Here is a 22,853-nt window from a genome sequence, read left to right on the forward strand (position 1 = left end):
GAAAAACAGGAATGCGGAACATTTGGCTAATGGTAAAATTCTTGGCAGTGTGGATGAGCAGAGGGATCTCGGTGTCCATGTACATAGATCCCTGAAAGTTGCCACCCAGGTTGATAGGGTTGTGAAGAAGGCCTATGGTGTGTTGGCCTTTATTGGTAGAGGGATTGAGTTCCGGAGCCATGAGGTCATGTTGCAGCTGTACAAAACTCTGGTACGGCCGCATTTGGAGTATTGCGTACAGTTCTGGTCGCCTCATTATAGGAAGGACGTGGAAGCTTTGGAACGGGTGCAGAGGAGATTTACCAGGATGTTGCCTGGTATGGAGGGAAAATCTTATGAGGAAAGGCTGATGGACTTGAGGTTGTTCTCGTTAGAGAGAAGAAGGTTAAGAGGTGACTTAATAGAGGCATACAAAATGATCAGAGGGTTAGATAGGGTGGACAGTGAGAGCCTTCTCCCGCGGATGGAGGCGGCTAGCATGAGGGGACATAGCCTTAAATTGAGGGGTAATAGATATAGGACAGACGTCAGAGGTAGGTTTTTTACGCAAAGAGTGGTGAGGCCGTGGAATGCCCTACCTGCAACAGTAGTGACCTCGCCAACATTGAGGGCATTTAAAAGTTTATTGGATAAGCATATGGATGATAATGGCATAGTGTAGGTTAGATGGCCTTTAGTTTTTGACTTTCCATGTCGGTGCAACATCGTGGGCCGAAGGGCCTGTACTGCGCTGTATCGTTCTATGTTCTAGGTGCAGCAGGGAATCAGGGAGTGTAATGGAATGTTAGCCCTATTTCAGCGGTGTTGGAGTATAAGAGTAGGGAAGTCTTGCTGCAAATGTACAAGGTACTGGTGAGTCCACCTCTGGAGAACTGTGAGCAGTTTTGCTCCCCTTATTTGAGGACAGATATTATTTCATTGGAGACCGTTCAGAGAAGGCTAACTCAGATGATCCCCGGTATGGATGGATTGTCTTGTGAGCAAAGGTTAAACAGGTTGGGAGTCATTGGAATTTCGAAGAATGAGAGGTGATCTCATTGAAACATATAAGATTCTTAAAGGGATTGACAGGGTTAATGCTGAGAGGATGTTTCCCTTTATGGGAGAGTCTAGGACCAGAGGGCATAGTGTCAGAATGAAGGAGTGCCTATTTAAGACTGAGACGAGGAGGAATTTCTTCTCTCAGGGATTTAAGAGTCTTTGGAACTCCTTGCCACAGAGAGCTATGATGGCAGATGTCTTGTGTATATTTAAGGTTGAGATAGATAGATTCTTGATCTGTAAGAGAACTAAGTGTTACGGAGGAAGAGCAGAAAAGTGGACTTGAGAAATGCCAGATCAGCCATGATCCTATTGAATGGTGGGGCAGACTCGAGGAGCTATCGGCCTACTCCTGTTCTTTTTACTTATGGTCTATAAAGCAAACATGTGAATATTGTCCAGAGCTGTACAAAGTGCACTACATTGTGAAGACATTGTTTCTTCCAATTAAACTTTTGTAAAAATAGATTGCTATGTCACATGGTGTGGTATATCTGAATTATATTGGTATTTTCAAAGAGATATCCAACATTATGCAAGATTTCAGGTCTGGTGCATTGTGAAACACAGGGTGCGATTTACTGGCCGTGTGCTGCCTGAATCGGGACTGGTCATGACAGATAGTTCCCGTGAGTGGCCTCTTCTGGGATTCCTGATGGCCGTTTCCCAAAACAAGATCTAATGAGCTCACTTAACTATGCTGAAGCCGAATCTAACCGGCACCCGGGATCTACCGGCCTCGCCAAGGAAACCCCAGCCGAGCGCTGTTTAGCAATGGTCTCCACAAACAGGGACCAGGCAGAATGGCACTTTGGGGGGGGGGGGTACTCCAGGTGGTTGGCCTGTGGGCAGGGTAGTACCCTGGCACTGCTGTGCCACATGGGCACCCTGGCAGTGCCACCTTGGTGCCACCCTGACACTGCTGGACTGGCAGGGGCATCGCCAGGGCGCTAGTGGCAAGGTTCCCTGGTGGCATTTTGCCTGTGCCGGGGATCAGGCCTGGAGGTGTCCTGCTGCATGAGGTGGGGCGGGGTGGGAGGGATGGGGGAGGGGGGGGGGGGGGCTGCTCGTCAACCTCCCAACTGGTGAATTGGGACATTGGGGAATCTGGGGGTCATGTCGGAGATGGACCGAGAGATCGGGGTGCCCGATAAAAAAGAAAAGTCCCATTCAATAGCTACTGGGAACAACCCTACTAATCCCGCTGAGAACAGGACTCTGCTGCTTTGTCGTTAGATCGCGCCCAAGATTACAATAAAGAAGGAGACTAGGAGGCCCAGAGTTCAGGTGAGGTAATTTGATTTCACAATAGAATTATTACCCCTCCTCCAACTTGGACGCTGGTTTATTTTCATGAACTGGCTGCCCATTTATTAATATTATTAAACATCCAGTCTGACTTGATAAAATAAATGTGGCATCAGCTAGTATGAGCTGAGGTGCAGCGGTAGAGTGAAAGAATTGTCCGTAAGTAAGGATGTTTCCAGAGGCCGGTATTCTGGCCTTTGTGTCCCTAGTAGCCCGGAAAAGGATCCTTTTGCAGTGGAGGGACGCGAAGCCCCTGAACCCGGAATCCTGGATCAACGACATGACCGGGTTCATTAAACTAGAGAGGGTCAAGTTTGCCCTGAGGGGGTCGGTGCAAGGGTTCTTCCGGCGGTGGCAGCCTTTTCTTGATTTCCTGGCGGAGCGTTAGAGGGTGGTCAACTTCAGCAGCAACCCGGGGTGGAGGGGAGTGAGGGGGGGGGGGGGATGGGGGGGGGGGGGCAGGGAGCAGGGATGACTATGGGTTTGTTATGGGGGTTTGTTCTTATGGTTCTATGTTTATTACTCTTTCTTGTTGTAAATTTATTGTTTTTGTATTGGGGGGAGGTGTTATTGTTTTTCTCTTTTCGTTGTTGGGATAAAATTTGTTGTTGGAAAATTTGAATAAAAATTATTTTAAAAAAAAGTAAGGGTGTTTCCCTCTTTTCCCATCCTGAAGGGACTGCCTCACGTTGGACACAATTTCCCAAACGTGCTGGAAACTCCGGTAACTTTCCCAAATGGTAATCATTCAGGTGATAATTAGCTGAACATACAAAGGTGGCAGTGTCGCGTCACGGACAAAATTTGTCTGTTCCTTTTTCGGTATTTATTTGCGACCCAGGACTGTCGGGAGCTGAAAATACCAAAGGTCACGTGGTTTGCAGCAATCGTTTTAATCATCTGTTTGTGATCAAATTTATTAAAGTAATGACTGAAAGATAGTCGTATACTGGAAGATAACTTGATGATCCAGGAATCTAAAGAAGAGTCATATTGGACTCTAAATGTTAACTGTGTTTCTTTCTCCACAGACGCTGCCAGATCTGCTGAGTTTTTCCAGCATTTTCTGTTTTTATTTCAAAGTTGAGTCGGATGTTTACTTGTTGGAGAAAGTCACCTGAAACATTTCAGTCGAATATAATTTCAGACCAGTACTTGCTCACAGAATGAGGTCAACGTTTCAGTCATGACAGTAGAATTGTCCCAAAACTTTCCTCATTCATTGTAAATTATTTAAGAGCAGCACTATGTTGACTGGAGTTATATTTCTGACATTGTGAATCCATTCAAGGGACTCTGAAGAAAATGAAACAAGTCAGGAGACATTTGAGAAGCTTTCTTCAGCACAACAGTGCCATCAGGAATGGAATGGGAAGCCATGTATGAAGGACGAAAATGTTCTGGAAACATGGAAACATAAGGTGTGCATGAGAGCAGGATGGGCTCTGGGAAGGTCCTGGAGGGAGAGGGCAAGAGGCATGGGTGTGCTCCTTGGCAACCCAGGGGCTGCTCAAAAATCTGTCATCAAAGGGCCTTTCCAGCCAGGCTTGGGGAGGGCCTACCACTGAAAATGGGTGCTGACAGCTGAGGCAGCAGCAGCATTGAGCACCATGAGGAAGGGACCCCAGGCAGCAAGAGGAAGAAACTCAGGAGCCAATTCCAAGGAGGAGAATCTGAGAATACCCAGAGCACCAGGTATACCAGCTATACACCAGGTGTATTAAATAGCCATGGCCGAGTGGTGAAGTTGATGGACTAGAAATCTATTGGGGTCTCCCCGCACAGGTTCGAATCCTGCCGACTACGGTACTTCATTTAAGGGGCTGATTTAGCACAGTGAAATGAAAATGAAAAAATGGAAATGGCTTATTGTCACGAGTAGGCTTCAATTAAGTTACTGTGAAAAGCCCCTAGTCGCCACATTCCGGCGCCTGTCCGGGGAGGCTGGTACGCAGGGCCGGCTCAAGGTACCGGCAACTCGGGCAGTCGCCCGGGGCGCCATGTGCTAGGGGGCGCCATCAAGGAGTGCGTGACCGGCGTCAGAGACCCAGCGCCGCGTAAAAGACTCCGGTCCCGCGCATGCGCAGTTGGGCCGGTGCCAACCAGCGCATGCGCGGTGGCCGCCCTCCCCCAGGCCGCCCCGCACAAACATGGCGAATGGATCCAGGCTCGCCGGTGGAAGAAAGGAGGCCCCCCTCGGCCCCCCCCGGCCCCTCCCCCCCCCCCCCCCCCCCCCCGGCCCCCGCCCTCTCCCTGGCCCGCGACAATATTGTCCAGATAGCTCTGGACAATATTCACATGTTTGCTTTATAGACCAAGGCCAGCAGCGCGTGTTCAATTCCCGTACCAGCCTCCCCGAACAGGCGCCGGAATGAGGCTCCTAGGGACTTTTCACAGTAACTTCATTTGAAGCCTACTTGTGACAATAAGCGATTTTCATTTTTTTTATTTCATTTCATACTGCTCACTTAATAAACATGTCTGAGCACCAGAGAAGGAGGAGACTGCAACTCTCCGGCGAGATGGTCATGCATATTTGTGCACTCCTAAATGATGACCTCTCATTCCACACTTCATCAACAGGTACTCCTAGGGCTCTGCTACTGATCTCTATGGGGCCTTTCAGTCAGCAGGCAGTTCAGTGCTGCATCCACACTGGTACAGATGCCCTTTTCACAAGGGTGACTGACTTCTTCAGCCTCTCAATAGATGATGCCTCAAGTGTAGCGGACAATTAGTTTGTTTAAAGCTGGCTTTTCCTAGGTTCACAATGTTACAGACTGTCCCATTTGGCAATGAAGGCACCCATGGACAGACCTGAGAGGTTTATTAACAGGACGGGTACCATTCCTTCAATGCCCAGCTGGTGTGCGACCAGAGGAAGAACATGTGTACCTGCTTTCCAGGAAACTGCCACAATGCCTTAAGGCTGAGAGAGTCAGGGGGAATGCCGGAGGTGATGCAGATCCTTAGGGAATTTGGGGGCTTTTCTGGGTACAAGCTCAACCTGGGTAAGAGTGAGCTGTTCGTCGTGCACCCGGGGGATCGAGGAGGGGATTGTTAGGCTCCCACTGAAAAGGGCGGGGAGGAGCTTTCGGTACCTGGGAGTCCAGGTGGCTGGGAGCTGGGGGGCCGTCACAAGCTTCACCTCACTAGGCTGGTGGAGTAAATGGAAGAGGAGTTCAAAAGATGGGATATGTTGCCGCTGTCGCTGGAGGGCAGGGTGTAGTCCGTCAAGATGACGGTGCTCCCAAGGTGCTCCTACATGCAGGTTAGGGCCTTTGCCAGGCGGCAGGTGGAGGGGTTCCCTCTGCTGCCCCCACGTGGGGTACGGGACAGGGTGCTCTCCGGGGTGTGGGTTGGATGTCGGACATGTACCACGTCATGCAGGAGGTGGATGAGGCCTCGGTGGAGGAGCTGAAGGGTAAATGGGAGGAGGAGCTGGGTGAGGAGATTGAGGAGGGGACATGGGCGGATGCCCTGGAAAGAGTGAATTCCTCCTCTTCCAGTGCGAGGCTTAGCCTCATACAGTTCAAGGTGCTGCACAGGGCCCTCATGACTGAGACGAGGATGAGTAGGTTTGTTGGGGGAGAAGACAGGTGTGCTAGATGCTCGGGGAGCCCAGCGAACCACGCCCATATGTTGTGGGCATGCCCAGCGCTGGGGGAGTTTTGAAAGGGGGTAGCAAGGACGGTGTTGAGGGTGTTAGGATCCAGGGTCAAGCCAGGCTGGGGACTCGCAATTTTTGGGGTTGCAGTGGAGACGGGAGTGCAGGAGGCGAAAGAGGCCGGGGTTCTGGCCTTTGCGTCCCCAGTAGCCCGGCGGAGGATCTTGCTTCAATGGAAGGATGCGAGGCCCCCAAGTGTGGAGGCCTGGATCAATGATATGGCGGGGTTCATCAAGTTGGAGAAGGTGAAATTTGCCCTGAGGGGATCAGTACAGGGGTTCTTTAGGCGGTGGCAGCCTTTCCTGGACTTCCTGGCAGAACGGTAGGATAATAGGCCGGCAGCAGCAGCAACCCTGGGGGGGGGGGGGGGGAGGGGGGGGGGGGGGGGGGGGGTTGTTTCAGGGGAAGAGAGAAATGTGTATATGTGTTTATTGGATATGCCGGGTGTTTATCGATCTCCTTTTTGTAGTTACTGGGGGGGGGGGGGGAGGTTTGGTTTTGGGGGTTAGTGTGTTTTTCTTTTTGCTGTTGTTAATATTGTTTTCTTGTTGTTATTTTCTGTTTTGGATATGTTTTTGAAAATCCTAATAAAAATTATTTAAAAAAAAAAGACTGAGAGAGTCAAAGATAACAGTGGCAGGATCGGACAGAGTCAACATGGATTTACGAAAGGGAAATCATGCTTGGCAAATCGATTGAAATTCTTTGAGGAGATATTGAGTAGAGTTGATGAGGGGAGCCGTGGATGTGGTTTATTTAGAGTGGTATTCTTGTGAAGTTTCCTGGTGAGTGCAAGACAAAAAGCTTTGACATTTCTCTTTTTTCAGCAATACATTTAGTCCATCCTTCCAACCAAAACTATGTATCACTTCACACTTCTCTGTGTTATATTTCAGTGTCATGTGTTGGCCAATTTCACCAGATTGTCTTTGTCTTCCTGAAGTCTGTTACTACCTTCTCCATTGAAATGAAAAAATGAAAATGAAAATCGCTTATTGTCACGAGTAGGCTTCAAATGAAGTTACTGCCACATTCCGGCGCCTATTCAGGGAGGCTGTTAGTACAATTCTGAGTTACGTATCATCTACAGCTTTGAAATTGAATCCCTGTTCCATGCCCAGGCCAATTTTGAATCCATGCTCTCAGTTTGATAAATCTATGTGTTTTAATTTTGCTAACTAATCTATTATGTGCTGATTTATCAAGTGCCCTTTAAAAGTCCATCAATACATAAAGTACACTATCCATATCAGCTCTCCCCATTACCTCATCATCAAAGGACTCAAATCAAGGTAGTCGAGAACGATTAGCCATGAACATTTATGGAATGGTTAGACCAGCATCTAGTTGCTCCTGAGAAGGTGGTGGTCAGCTGCCTTCTTGAACTGCTGCAGTCCCTGAGGTGCAGGTACACTCACAGAGATGTTAGGGAGGGAATTCCAGGATTTTGACCCAGCAACAGTGAAGGAACAGCAATATATTACCATGTCAGGATGGTGAGTGAATTGGTAGGGCAGTTCCAAATTCCCATGTATCTGTTGCCCTTGTCCTTCTAGATGGCAGTGGTCGTGGGTTTGGATGGTGCTACTTAGTGAGTTTCTGCAGTGCATCTTGTACATGGTACATACAGCTGCCATTGTTCGTCAGTGATGGAGGGAGTGACTGTTTGTGGAACGGATACTCAAACTGCTTTGTCCTGCTTTGTTGTTGAGCTTCTTAAATGTTATTGGAGCTGCACTCATCCAGGCAAGTGGGGAGTATTCTGTCACACTCCTGACTTGTGCCTTGTAGATGGCGGACAGACTTTGGGGAGTCAGGAATTTAATTACTCGCCACAGGATTCCTAGCCTCTGACCTGCTCGTACAGCCACAGTATTTTAATGGCTGGTACAGTTCAGTTTCTGGTCAATGGTAACCTCCAGGAGGATTCAGCAATGGTAATGCCATTGAATGAGAAGGGGCACTTTTGTTGGAGATGCTCATTGCCTGGCAGTTCAGTGGTGGGAATGTTACTTGTCAGCCCAAGCTTGAATATTCTCCAGGACTTTCTACATTAGGACATGGACTGCTTCAGTATCTGAGGAGTGCTTCTATATCTGAGGAGTTGGGAATAGAACCATAGAACTCCTATAGTGCAGAATTGGCCCATTGAGCCTGCACCGACTCTCTGAAAGGGCAATCTACCTAAGCCCACTCCCTGCTCTATCCTTGTAACCTATACATCACTGGACATCAGGGGAAAGTTAGCAGGGTGAATCCACCTAGAGTAAACCGGAGCACCCAGAGGAAACCATGCAGACACTGGGAGAAAGTCCAAATGCCACACAGTTACCCAAGGTGCTTGGTGCAGTGAGGCAGCAGTGCTAACCACTGTGCCACCATGCCACCCCATTGTACATTGTATAATCATCGGCGAACATAGAACATAGAACAGTACAGCACAGAACAGGCCCTTCGGCCCTCGGTGTTGTCCACTTCTAACCTTATAATGGGAGGAAGATCATTGATGAAGCAGCTGAAGATGGTTGGGCCGAGGACACTACCCTGAGAAACTCCTGCAGTGATGTCCTAGAGCTGAAATGACTAACCTCCAACAACCACAACCATCTTCCTTTGTGCCACGAATGACTCCTACCAGTGGAGAGCTTTCCTCCTGATTACCATTGGCTCCAGTTTTGCTGGGGCTCCTTGATGCCATACTCAAACAAATGCTGCCTTGATGTCAAGACAATCACTCTCACTTCACCTCTGGAATTCGGCTCTTTAACCCATACTTATCCCAAGTGGCAATTCATTTTGGCCATAATTCTTGTGTCTAAATGTTTTTCAACTATGTGGCATCTATGAATTACTGGAATCAGCCTGGAAATGGTTCCATCCAGCTGCTTCTCTGTCTATCTAAAAGCATATGGTTAATTTAATCCTCCAGGCTTATTCAATTCATTGTGCTCATTTCTCAGAATACAGTTGCCAGATGTAAAGGTTCTTGTGAATGCCCTTATGAATGTCTATGTTGGAAGTTGACGGTGTTTAAAATTATTTTCCTTCAGGATGGTGTGAAATGTCACATGTGCATAAGAAGTACTTACAAAGGAGTCTAGTGTCTACGTGGCCCGGAGCACTGAGAGTCCAATAGCTTCAAAGAGAACTACTGATCATTAATAGCATCACATGAGTCATCAAATTCATTTGAATTCTATACTGTTAGTTTGATGAATAAAGTAAAAGAATTGGACAAAGGTTATGCACTTTGGTAGGAATAATGGAGGCATAGACTATTTTCTAAATGGGAAAAGACTTCGGAAATTAGAAACACAAGGGGACTTAGGAGTCCTAGTTCAAGATTCACTTAAGGTAAACGTGCAGGTTCAGTCGGCAGTTAGGAAAGCAAATGCAATGTTAGCATTTATGTCGAGAGGGCTAGAATACAAGAACAGGGATGTACTTCTGAGGCCGTATAAGGCTCTGGTCAGACCCCATTTTGATTATTGTGAGCAGTTTTGGTCCCCGTATCTAAGGAAGGATGTGGTGGCCTTGGAAAGGGTCCAGAAGAGGTTCACACGAATGAACAGCACGGTAGCATTGTGGATAGCGCAATCACTTCACAGCTCCAGGGTCTCAGGTTCGATTCCGGCTTGGGTCACTGTCTGTGCGGAGTCTGCACATCCTCCCCGTGTGTGCGTGGGTTTCCTCCGGGTGCTCCGGTTTCCTCCCACAGTCCAAAGATGTGCAGGTTAGGTGGATTGGCCATGATAAATTGCCCTTAGTGTCCAAAATTGCCCTCAGTGTTGGCTGGGGTTACTGGGTTATGGGGATAGGGTGGAGTTGTTGACCTTGGGTAGGGTGCTCTTTCCAAGAGCCGGTTCAGACTCGATGGGCTGATTGGCCTCCTTCTGCACTGTATATTCTATGATTCTATGAAGAGCCTGTCATGTGAGAAGCAGTTGGAGTTTGGGGGATCTTATTGAAACTTGCAGGATACTGAGAGGTCTAGATTGAGTTCCACTAGTAGGAAAAACTAGAACCTAAAGGGACGATCCTTTAAAACTGAGATGAGGAGGAATTTCTTCAGCCAGAGGGTGGTGAATCTGTGGAATTCTTTGCCGCAGAAGACTTTGGAGGCCAAATCACGGAGTGTCTTTAAGACAGAGATAGATAGGTTCTTGATTAATGAGGGGATCAGGGGTTATGGGGAGAAGACAGGAGAATGGGGATGAGAAACATATCAGCCATGATTGAATGGTCGAGCAGATTTGATCAATTCTGCTCCCATGTCTTATGGTTTAAATGCTGCAGGGCTATGGGGGGGGGGGGGGGGGGGGGAGGGGGAAAGAACCGGGGAGTGTGACCAATCAGATAGCTCTTTCAAAAAGCCAGCAAGGAAACAGTGGGCTGAATGACCTTCTGTGCTGTTTAACTCTGGGGTTCTACTATTTTTGAATTATTTTGCACAAGTATTTTAACTGTACAGGCCCTAGGATAACATTCCGGACCATTCTTTCATAATATATAATAAAATAGAATCCCAAATAAATAACGATATATGAAAATAAAAGGTACTGATCTTTATTGCTGAGAGCAATGTCCTTTAAAAATCTCCGCCATTAAACAAATTATTCTTATTTCATATTTTTTTTTAAGTAAAACGGTTATCTTTGAAGGTAAAATAAACACACATGCATTCCGCAAGTGGAGGGCAGGTATTCGAGTTGAAAGTGAGACCTTGAGGTATAGTTGAGGGAGCAGTTGCTCTTTAATGAGCTGTGTATGACTTTCTCTGATTTGATCCTGATTCTAATTCCCTCTTGTCTGCTCCAGTTTCATCTGCAATGGATGATCATTCATTGCGACCCTCAGCGAGCACGTCGCGAATCCTGCTCTGAACTTCCTGCCCGACACTCGGTGAGAAAATAGGATCTGCTGTTCTCAAGAATTGAAAAACAAAAGATGTTATTTGATATGGTTAGAATCTCCAGCTCAATGTGCCGCTTAGGGATAGTCTCATAAACCCTAACTTCTTCTAAACATCCTGATCAGACACGGGATGAATGAGGTGTTTTTTTTGTCTGGAGATTATGGGATGGTAGCGTGTGGATGTTAACTCGGGCACTTCCCCCCAGTGTCTGCCAAACCCTCCAATCATGAGTCTGACAGTGGGATATGAATAAACATGAGCTCTAGGAGCTATGCAAAGTGCATCAGTGGGGACAGCGAGAGGGGAATGTCTTGGGGGCCGAACAGTTAACTCAGAGGAGAGGGAGGACAAGTGAAAAATAACCTGGCCATTGAGTAACCATGGTGAGCTCTAAGGGGCAATGTGGACTCCTGTATTTCGTGTTTTTTCTACAGATAGTGCGTCTGACTATAACTCAAGTAAGTGGATATTAATTTTAACTCTGCTACCCTATTCTTTAAAGATTGGCGAATCCTTATTGCAGCCACGGTGCCCATATTTTAGGAAAGGATTACTTTTGCACCGAAATGTTAGAACTAAAGTTGTTAAAAACAGAAAATATTTACACTATTCTAATCCGGTATAGGCGTTATGCCATATGATTGAAACTAGGTGCTAAATCTCCTGGACCCTCTCAGTACTTTTACATCTCGATTCAGCAATACTGGACCTTTGGTATCATTCGCCACAGAGTCCATCACACAGGGGAATCTGGTGGGGAACTTTTCATCGATTAAAAGTAACCTTTTTTGGGGGGTGACAGCTCGTTCCTTGGATGGCTTTGAGGATTTCATGGTTTGAATGGGTTGCCCGTTTGCCGATGTGATGGGCTCCATTCAGATGCCTGGTCACCGAGCAGAGCTGGGTTGGAAATGTGAGATTGGACAATGAAACGGCGGTGAGGCAATTTGAAAGCTGCCGTTAGTTAAAATTAAATCCTCGTCCCATGGTTTACTCTTTTGCTCTTTATCACCCAGGGGATTAATCCGTACTAAACATGGGTTAATCCACACTAAACCAGGGGGTCAATCCACTCTAAACCAGGGGGTTAACTCACACTAAACCAGGGGGTTTAATCCATACTAAACATGGGTTAATCCACACTAAACCAGGGGGTTAATCCACTCTAAACCAGGGGGTTAACTCACACTAAACCATGGGGTTAATCCACACTAAACCAGGGGGTTAATCCACACTAAACCAGGGGGTTAATCCACTCTAAACCAGGGGGTTAACTCACACTAAACCAGGGGGTTAATCCACACTAAACCAGGGGGTTAATCCACTCTAAACCAGGGGGTTAACTCACACTAAACCGGGGGTTAATCCACACTAAACCAGGGGGTTAACTCACACTAAACCAGGGGGTTAATCCACACTAAACCAGGGGTTAATCCACACTAAACCAGGGGGTTAACTCACACTAAACCAGGGGGTTAATCCACACTAAACCAGGGGTTAATCCACACTAAACCAGGGGGTTAACTCACACTAAACCAGGGGGTTAACTCACACTAAACCAGGAGTTTAATCCACACTAAACCAGGAGTTTAATCCACACTAAACCAGGGGGTTAACTCACACTAAACCAGGGGGTTAATCCACACTAAACCAGGGGTTAATCCACTCTAAACCAGGGGGTTAATCCATCTAAACCAGGGGGTTAATCCACTCTAAACCAGGGGGTTAATCCACTCTAAACCAGGGGGTCAGTCCACACTAAACCAGGGGGTTAATCCACACTAAACCAGGGGTTAATCCACCCTAAACTAGGAGTTTAATCCACTCTAAACCAGGAGTTTAATCCACACTAAACCAAGAGTTTAATCCACACTAAACCAGGAGTTTAATCCACACTAAACCAGGGGTTAAATCTACACTAAACCAGGGGTTTAATCCACACCAAACCAGGGGGTTAATCGACACCAAACCAGGGGTTAATCCACAATAAACCAGGGGTTAATCCATACCAAACCAGGGAATTAACCAGAGAATTAACCTGCACAAACGCAGGTATTTAATCTCCAGTCACGCAAACGGTTAATCTGCACTATCTAAGATCTTACACTACATTAACTCAAGAGTTGAGGTAAATTAACAGCTGCAATAGCAGTAGTAAAACTGAATGAAATTGTTTCAATAGCTTTGCTTGTTGTATGTGTTAGACTGTTCTCAAGAATTATTAGAGAACTAGAATGGATGTTGGTACCAACTGAATATTCTCTACTCAAAATGCCAAAGAACATGTTCGAATTGAATTTTTTTTTGGAACAGTGACATACATTTTCATTTTGTGCTGCTTTTCCTAAATGGCACAAGGTGTCTTAATTATTTAACAAATAATTCAAACTTTTCTTACTGGTTTTTAATCTTCAGGATGTACCTGAAGAATTCCCTCTCCCGGGTCTGTCCGGAGTTCCAGGAGTGGATGGCATTGATGTAAGTCATTGGGAAAAATCTTAACCTGGGTTCCCTCCCTGTACAATCCCCATTTCCCAACCCCAAACCCCCCCTTCCCCAACACCATCCCCGCTCCCCAAACCCCCTCTGCACTCCCCAACCCCCTCCCCGCTCCCCTCCCCAACCCCCTCCCCGCTCCCCTCCCCAACCCCCTCCACGCTCCCGTCCCCTGCCCCTCCCCGTCTCCCCACCCCCTCTCCGTTCCCCCAAACCCCTCCCTGATCCCCAACCACCCTCCCCATCGCCCCCCCTCCATTACCCCACCCCCTCTCCATTCCCTAACCCCCACCCCATTCCTCCTTCCCCACCCCATTCCTCTTTCCTCCCTCCTCATCCTTCCTTCCCCCTCCCCATTCTTCCCGTTCCCCTCTCCATCCCTCCTCCCCTCCCTATTCCCATGTTGCCCCTCCGCATCCATCTTCCATCCCATACCATTCCATTTCCACCCCCTCACCATCCTCCCCCTCACTATCCTCCCCCTCACTATCCTCCCCCCACTATATCCTCCCTCCTCACCATCCTCCTCCCCTCCCCAGCCATTCTCCCCCTTATCCCGTTCCACCTCCTCCCTATCCATTGCTCCTCTCCCTCCCCATCCACCCCTCCCCATCCACCCCCTCCCGCTCCCCATCCACCCCTTCCCCTCTCCCTCCACCCCTTCCCCTCTCCCTATCCACCCCTTCCCCTCTCCCTATCCACCCCTTCCCCTCTCCCTATCCACCCCTTCCCCTCTCCATCCATCCCTCCCCCTCTCCCTCCACCCCTTGCCCTCTCCCTATCCACCCCTTCCCCTCTCCCTATCCACCCCTCCCCCTCTCCCTCCACCCCTTGCCCTCTCCCTCCACCCCTTGCCCTCTCCCTCCACCCCTTCCCCTCTCCCTCCACCCCTTCCCCTCTCCCTATCCACCCCTTCCCCTCTCCATCCACCCCGCTTTCCCTCTCCATCCAACCTCCCTTCGCTCCCCCCCCCCCCCTCCGCATCCTAGCCGCTTCCACCGCCAAGAGTTCACTTCCCCCAGTGATGTGAGGAGTTGAGTGTTGTGCAGAGGGATGATCCAGCCTCTGAAACTCCCACAGCAGGGGCTGGAGATCCGATTGCAACAGAGTAACCCCAATCGCCCTTTAAACATGAACATTATTGCATTGAATTCCTTGAAACACACGACGCCCCCCCCCCCCCCCCCCATCTATCTCGATTTTTAAACTCTATAACTGAAATCATTTAGCGACATTTGTTAACTCTCTGATTATCTTTAGGGGGATCGCGGTCCTGATGGTTCCCCGGGTCCACCGGTAAGTTTATTCTCTCTGTTCATCGGGAGGAGCTGACTGCAAGAACTGGATCAATGCGATGAATCTCTCTCTCTCTCTCTCTCTCTGAATTTATTCAGGGTCCGAAAGGTGACCACGGTCCCAGAGGCTCGGCCGGATTGGTGGGACAACCGGGAGCAGATGTAAGTCCGAATTGAGTTTGCAATGATGCTGGCAGGAGCCCAGTCAGGAATATTAGCCTGGCCACACTGTGGACAGATTGGGGAGGGCAAGGCCAGTCAGCGTGTGTGTGAGCGGGAACCCTGCTGTCTAACCCAGTCCCACCTTAAACACAGCCACTCAGCTCCAGCAACCGGGCCCGAAGGGGTTAACGAGGGGAAGTCCAGCCCTCCGCCTCACACAAGACCTTCATTGTGCCCATCTGTCAAATCCAAAGCAGAAAAATCCACACAGACCGAAAATAGTGCAATACTCACCCTGTCCAACACGAGAGGAGCTGAAATGAAAATCGCTTATTGTCACAAGTAGGCTTCAAATGAGGTTACTGTGAAATGTCTCTAGTCGCCACATTCCGGCGCCTGTTCGGGGGAGGCTGGTACCGGGCAGGGGGGGAGGGGTCTCCCCTGGAGGGGGGAGAGGGCGTTTCTGCTCTGCCCTGTCCTGCCCCTCGGGGAGGGGTGGTGTCCCTCGGGCCTCACATGCCTCAGAAAGGGAAAGCCCTCAGAGTGGGGGTGGTCTGGTCTGCCCTGATCCTCAGTAGAGTGGTGGGTGGGTCTCCTTGGGAGGTCTCTGCTAACCCTCCAGTATGCAAAGTGCTCTGGCTCTCAGAGAAGGAGCGGGATCACTCTGGCCCTCAGAGAGGATGGGCGTGCTCTCTGTGAATGAGGGGGGTGGGGGTGGTGATCCTGAACTGTACCTTGGCCCTCCAAAGTGGGGTGGCGGGGTCTCTCCAGACCCTCTACAAGGGGCGGGTAGGTTTCAGCCCCTGACTCGCACCATCCTCTCATCCTCCTGACTCAAGGCAGAAGGAGCCAAGAGGGATTTCCACAGTCAACCAGTCTCTATTCCTATGACACATGGATAGGGTTCCCAATTCCTCCAGGATTGCCCTAGAGTCTCCAAGAATTAACCTCCCAGATCCTGCCCCAGGGAGCAGGAAAAAGTAGAGTATCAGTAGAGAGTCCCAGTGCATTTTCATGATATGTTTATTTGGACATATTTATTCCTGTTTCTAACAATATTGGACAGGGGAAGAGTTGGGTGTGGGTAGGTTGTTGGACTGAACCACGCATCATCCACTCAGGTAAGTGCAAATCTGTGCAACCTTCAATTTGTCCTGGTAAGGTGGACAGTTTGAGGATGAACACCTAAGATGGCCAATGGTGGCAGTGAGGGGGTGGGATGGTTTGAATCAGGTGGTCATGCGATAAAACCTTTAGGAATTTGCTCAGCCAGAGTTGGCAACAATAAACACGAGATTTAAATGAAAAAGAAAATGCTGGAGATACTCAACACTCCAGACTTACATCTGTGGAGAGAGAAGCAGAGTTTATGGGTGCTGTTCTGGGCGGGATTAGTGAGGTCATTCCCAGTGCTTGTAGCGGCAGGAACGACGCCGCTATCTGTCGGTACTCTGCCCTGTTTTTGAGCCCTGGCGGGGAACGCCCTGCCAAGACCGCACTTAGCTGCAGGAAGGGACCGGGCCGCCATTTTTTAATGAAGCCCCTATCTCACAACCGCCCCCGACGCCACAACTCAACTGTCGGTGGATTGGGGGGGGGGTCCTCTGGCCCCTTCACCCCACCACATACGGGCAGGGCACCTCCGGTGAGGGCACAATGCCAGCTTGGCTCCACCAGCCTCTCACCTGGGAATCTTGGCAGCGCCAGTCTTGCACCTGAGTGGCACTGCTAGGGTGCCCAGGTGGCACTGTTGGGGTGCCGGGACATTCTAGCATCCATTTGTCCATCCCGTCAGAAATTTATATGTTTCAATGAGATTCCCTCTCATTCTTCTAAACTCCAGTGAACACAGGTCCAGTGAGGTTTTTTTAAAGGCAGCACAGCAGTGAAACAGCCCTGCGTTGCGGGGAAAGATGTGAAGGAGAAGCAGGGTTGTGGGAAAAAGGACGTTCTGACCTTTGTCTTCACTTTAGTTGACTGCATTCCTACAGGTTTAACCACATGGTCTAAACCTAGTCAAACGATCTTTTCTCGCATCTCGAACGCTGTCATAATTAACAAACTCCCACACTCTTGTTTTAATACCCCTAAAATATACTCCTGGGTTGTTTAGGAGCTGAATACAGGAATACTGGAGGGTTGGGTTGGTAACTCGACCACGTAAATCGTGAGGTAAAATGCCAGCTTTGAGAGAACAAAAGTGTTTCTTTCCAAAAGAAAGATGTACAGAATGATTCCTGATATTGGAAAATAGTTGTAACGTCACTACCTCATTCAGAATATTGTGGTGTTTCAAGGGGCGGATTGAAACGATACCTGAAGAAATACAATTTAAAAGATGGCATGACTTAGATGCTTCTCGTTAATAGGGCAGATTCTTAGACATTTTGTATCAATCCCAGTAAAGTTTTGCACTGACGCAAGAGCTGCGGGATAACCCGTGAGTAGGCACCTGAGTTGACTGCAACTCTGCTGACCTAGGGCAATTGATGAATCTGATACTTCGGGATGAACTTGAGCCAGGCAAGGTTAGTGTTGGTATTCTGGTGCTCCTTCCTATTTCTTGGCTTGGTTGTCCCTCTGTGAGGATCCCTGCCTCGCTCAGTTGGCTAGACGGCTGGTTTGCCAACAGCACAGGTTCAATTCCTATACCGGCTGAGGTAATTCAGGGAGGCCCAGACTTCTCAACCTCGACCCTGAGCATGTGGTGACTTTCAGGTTAAATCACCACCAGTCAGTTCTCTCTCAAATTCCAAAGTCCAAAGGTGTGCTGGTTAGGTAGGGTTGTGGGATTGGGCAGGGGAGTGGGCCTAGGTAGGGTGCTTTTCCATAGGGTGAATGCAGACTCGATGGGCCAAATGGCCGCCTTCGGTACTGTAGGGATTCTCTGGGAGAGCAGCCTACGGTCCTCTGGAATGTGGCAACAAGCGCCAATGGCTGGAAGGAACAGCCCTCACGTGTTTGTGAGCAATATACTGTTGAACATAAACTAATCCATTTTTAAGATTTACTTTCGAGGCAAGAAAACAGAAAAATAAACTAGGCCTCTCTGAAATGACCTCCCAAGCTCCTTATCTGCCTTCCCATTTTGTCTCTGATTCTTGCTGCTCTCCCCTCTCTGATTCCCGGTCTGCCTCACCTCCCTCACTCAGATTTATGATTCACTATTTCTGACACTTTCTACCAGAGTCACTTCAATAGTTTCCTTTTAAGACTTTATAGTGGATAATAGATCCAGGTTTAAATTAAAGGGGAGATATCCAAATTTCTTTTTTTTTCATGGGTGGGCCAGCATTCTTTGTCATCCGTACTTAGGCAATTAAGAGTCGACCCCATTGCTATCAATCTGGTCATATGGCCAGGTTAGGTTTTGCAGATTTCCTTCCCACAGCAACGTGGTTGACCAGCTGGGCTTTTATAACAATCAATGATAGTTTCATGGTGGCCATTACTGAGACTAGCTTTATACTTCAGATTTTATTAATTTGATTTAAACTGCCTTGGTGGGATTTGAACCAGTGTCTCCAGAGCATTACCCTGGCCCCCCGCTAGTGAGATTACCACTACACCATCTTCTCCCCTAAATGGTATAAAGGGAAATACCTGTCAGGATTTTTGTCAGCTACCCGGTGGTAGCCTGTTTCACTGCAAAGCATATCCTTGAAAGAACTTAGATGCAGACATTTTGCTTAGAAATCCTCTGGTGTGGATTATACAGTCCGTTCCAATCACATTGCGTGACCCACAGAATTCCTTTTGACATCATGGAAACCAAACTAGGAAGACACAGGCTTAATAGAGCTGTGATTCAGTCAGTCTGCAAACTGCACAGGGAACAGAAGCAGCAAAGCTTCACACAATGAAGGCCCTGTCCACTTGGGCTCAGCCATCTAAATGTGGGTCTAATCATTGCTTGTTGAAGCAGGGTCTTTGGAAAATGCATTGGTCTCTGGGGAAGCTGCCGGTCACCCTAGAACAGCCTTGTAGCGAATAGCAAGGGCAGAACTCATATATATATATATATATATATATATATTATATATATATATATACAAAGGTAAATTCAGCAATGCTACATTCTCGAATAGGGCCACATTTGACAAGAGTTTAAGTTGCTGAAAGTTCCCTTAACACCGTTGAAATTTGTCCTCCTCGGTATGACACTCCATTTGCAAAAGCAGGGCAAGTAATTAGGTGGCAGTGTGATTGTGAGGGTAGCAGTAATCAAAGCTGCAGATTACGCAATTCGATCAGAAAAGGTCCAGAGAGATCAGTTTAGGAAATTGGACTCCTAGCTTGATTTTTATCGGCCACGACAGGTATTTGGGGATGTGGTTTTTGTGCCCATTTGAAATAAATGTTGGGAGGATGTCTGCCAAAATGTCCAACTGGGTGGCTGTACCAGCAGTGCACATTTATAAAACTGCCCCACAGGAATCCAGGCAACTGTGTTGAAATAGCAGCAATCTAATTATTAATTCTGCTGCGTAGTAAATGCAGTGATATAATGATGGAATTGCAGTCCATATATAGGGTGGGATTTACCGGCTCTTCACACTGGCGGGAAATCCCGGTCGGACGCTGGTGGGACCGGTAGATTCTGCTGGCGGGCCGCCTCTCCCGCCGAAAAACATGCGGCGGGGTGGTCGATGAATCCCGCTCATATTGTCTGGACAGGATATTTTGATTCTGTGAAGTGTGATTAGGTGAAATGGTTAGGGCCTTTCAATGGTCTTGCTGACTCGATGGACCAAAGGATTTGAGGAGGAGAGTGTATATGACAAGTGATTCCACAATCCACTGCTCCCAGAAAAGGCTGCTACTCACATGGTGTGTGTGTGTGTGTGTGTAAAATAATTACAGGCGTCGAGCCCACTATCCCCTGTTCCTGCATAACCATCATTCACTCGCCTGCAATTTCCTGGGCTGCCTTCCCAGTGAGTGACGTTTTGCACAAGGTGTGTCAAAACGTGGGATTAGTGTCTGCAGAAAGTACATTTAGGAATTTTGAAATCCTTTAATTATATATTTTTTAAATTTAAATTTCACTGAAAGCTCTTGGATTTCAAATTTTGTGAATACATATCAACAGGAGTAGGCCCTTCAGCCCTTCGAGCCTGTTCCACCATTTAATTATATCATATCTTAACTTCATCAACTCACTTTGATTCTGTAACCCTTAATAGACTGATCTAACAAAACTCTATCGGCTTCTTTTTCAAATTAAATCCTGGTCTTAACACATTTCTGGGGAAGCGAGTTCCAAAATCATCATCTTTATTAGTGTCACAAGTAGCCTTACATTAACGCTGCAGTGAAGTTACTGTGAAAAGCCCCTAGTCGCCACACTCTGGCGCCTGTTCGGGTACACTGAGGGAGAATTCAGAATGTCCAATTCACCTAACGAGCACATCTTTTGGGACTTGTGGGAGGAAACTGGAGCACCCGGAGGAAATCCTTCCATCACCGTTTGTGTGATGAAGTACATCCTGACGTCAACCTTGAACGACTTGGCTCTAATGGTTGCTTCTTGTTCTGGACACACCCACAAGAGGAAATTATTTCTCTCTTTTGCTTCAATCAAATCCATTAATCATCATAAATACCTCAATTAGATTTACCCTCTAATCTTCTATATTCAAGGGAATACAAGTCTGGTCCATGTAACCTGCCCTAGCCTCGGTTTGGATATATTGATTGATTGAATTATTGTGACATGTACCGAAGTACAGTGAAAAGTGTTTTTCTGCAGCCAAGGGAATGTACATAGTACTTACACAGTAGACAAAAAGAATAATTGACACAGTACATCGACACACAGTACATCGACACACAGTACATCGACACACAGTACATCGACACACAGTACATCGACAAACAGTGATTGGTTACAATGCAGAACAAGGGCTAAACATAGCAAATACATGAGCAACAGCAGCACAGGGGGTCATGATAGTGTTCTTACAAGGAACAGATCAGTTCGAGGGAGAGTCGTTGAGGAGTCTAGTAACTGTGGGGAAGAAGCTGTTCCTATGTCTGGATGTGCAGGTCTTCAGACTTCTGTACCTTCTGCCTGATGGAAGGGTCTGGAAGAAGGCAATGCCTGGGTGGGCGGGGTCCCTGACAATGCTGTCTGCCTTCCTGAGGCAGCGGGAGGTGTAGACAGAATCAATGGGAGGATGGCAAGCTTGTGTGATCCGCTGGGCTGAGTTCACCACACTCTGCAGTTTCTTGCGATCTTGGGCCAAGCAGTTGCCATACCAGGCTGTGATGCAGCTGGGTAGGATGCTCCCTATGGCACATCTGTAGATGTTTGAGAGAGTCAATGCAGACATGCTGAATTTCTTTAGCTTCCATAGGAAGTAGAGACGTTTTGACTTGCATTAAGATGAGTGGACCAGGACAGACTGTTGTTGATGGTGACCCCCAGGAACATAAAGCTATCGACATCTCCATTTCGGAGCCATTGATGTAGACGGGAGTGTGTGTCGTGCTACGCATCCTGAAGTCAATGATCAGTTCCTTGGTCTTTCCGACATTTAGAGAGAGGTTGTTTTCGGTACACCATGCAACCAAGTGATCTATCTCCCTTCTGTCATCTGAATCGTCGTTGTTTGAGATACGACCCACCACAGTCATATCGTTTGCAAATTTACAGATCGATTTGGAGTTAAATCTTGCGACGCAGTCGTAGAGGAATGAGCACATATACTTGCGGGGCAAATTAACATATAAATGTTTTGAATGCTTATCTCCATAATCTTACGTAGATTTGAGAACGTCAATAATTGTAAATTGTGGGCAGCACGGTGGCACAGTGGTTAGCATTGCTGCCTACGGCGCTGAGGACCCGGGTTCGAATCCCGGCCCTGGGTCACTGTCCGTGTGGAGTTTGCACGTTCTCCCCGTGTCTGCGTGGGTTTCACCCCCACAACCCAAAGATGTGCTGGTTAGGTGGATTGGCCACGCTAAATTGCCCCTTAATTGGAAAAAATAATTGGGTACTCTAAATTTAAAAAAAAAAATAATTGTAAATTGTGCAACAGTTCAGAAAGTAGACACAGCAATGCACCTTTCTAAGCCCATGCATTCAGAGAGAGAGAAACAAGAGTGAGAAAAATAAAGCATTAATTATTTAATGGAAACAATACACAAATCAATAGTAAAATGGATAAATCGACTCAGGATTTGTGTACTCCTGTCTTGTCTCCAACATTCTACAAGTTATCCAAATCTCTACAGCCAGAGTCTTAACTCATCACAATTCCTGTTTCGCTGTGCTCGCTGACTTACATTGACTCTTGGTGAAGTAACATCTTGGACAATAGAACATTACAGTACAGTACAGGCCCTTCGGCCCTCGATGTTGTGCCGACCTATGAAACCACTCTAAAGCCCATCTACACTATTCCATTATCATCCATATGTTTATCCGATGACTATTTAAATGCCTTTAATGTTGGCGAGTCCACTACTGCAGGCAGGGCATTCCACACCCTTACTACTCTCTGAGTAAAGAACCTACCTCTGACATCTGTCCTATATCTATCTCCCCTCAATTTAAGGCTGTGTCCCCTCGTGCTAGCCATCACCATCTGAGGAAAAAGGCTCTCACTGTCCACCCTATCTAATCGTCTGATCATCTTGTATGCCTCTATTAAGTCACCTCTTAACCTCTCTAACAAAAACAGCCTCAAGTCCCTCATCCTTTCTTCATAAGATCTTCCCTCCATACCAGGCAACATCCTGGTAAATCTCCTCTGCACCCTTTCCAATGCTTCCACATTCTTCCTATAATGCGGCGACCAGAACTGCACGCAATACTCCAAATGCGGCTGCACCAGAGTTTTGTATAGCTGCAACATGACCTCATGGCTCCGAAACTCAATCCCTCTACCAATAAAAGCTAACACACCTGGGTACGCCTCCTTAACAACCCTATCAACCTAGGTGGCAACTTTCAGGGATA

At 47.6% G+C, this 22,853-nt stretch overlaps 1 protein-coding gene across 1 annotated transcript in view; it reads left to right on the forward strand.

The window, feature by feature from the left end:
• The window catches only part of LOC119967969 (collagen alpha-1(IX) chain-like), a 184,498-nt gene that overhangs the window by 48,948 nt on the left and 112,697 nt on the right, over nucleotides 1–22,853 (forward strand). The window contains exons 6-10 of the mRNA XM_038801070.1: nucleotides 10,835–10,918; nucleotides 11,306–11,389; nucleotides 13,347–13,409; nucleotides 14,688–14,723; nucleotides 14,822–14,884. Coding sequence (XP_038656998.1) covers nucleotides 10,835–10,918; nucleotides 11,306–11,389; nucleotides 13,347–13,409; nucleotides 14,688–14,723; nucleotides 14,822–14,884 — 330 coding nt within the window. The remainder of the gene's footprint in view (nucleotides 1–10,834; nucleotides 10,919–11,305; nucleotides 11,390–13,346; nucleotides 13,410–14,687; nucleotides 14,724–14,821; nucleotides 14,885–22,853) is intronic.

This window comes from Scyliorhinus canicula, chromosome 6 (assembly GCF_902713615.1).
Source record: "Scyliorhinus canicula chromosome 6, sScyCan1.1, whole genome shotgun sequence".
Classification (NCBI taxonomy): domain Eukaryota; kingdom Metazoa; phylum Chordata; class Chondrichthyes; order Carcharhiniformes; family Scyliorhinidae; genus Scyliorhinus; species Scyliorhinus canicula.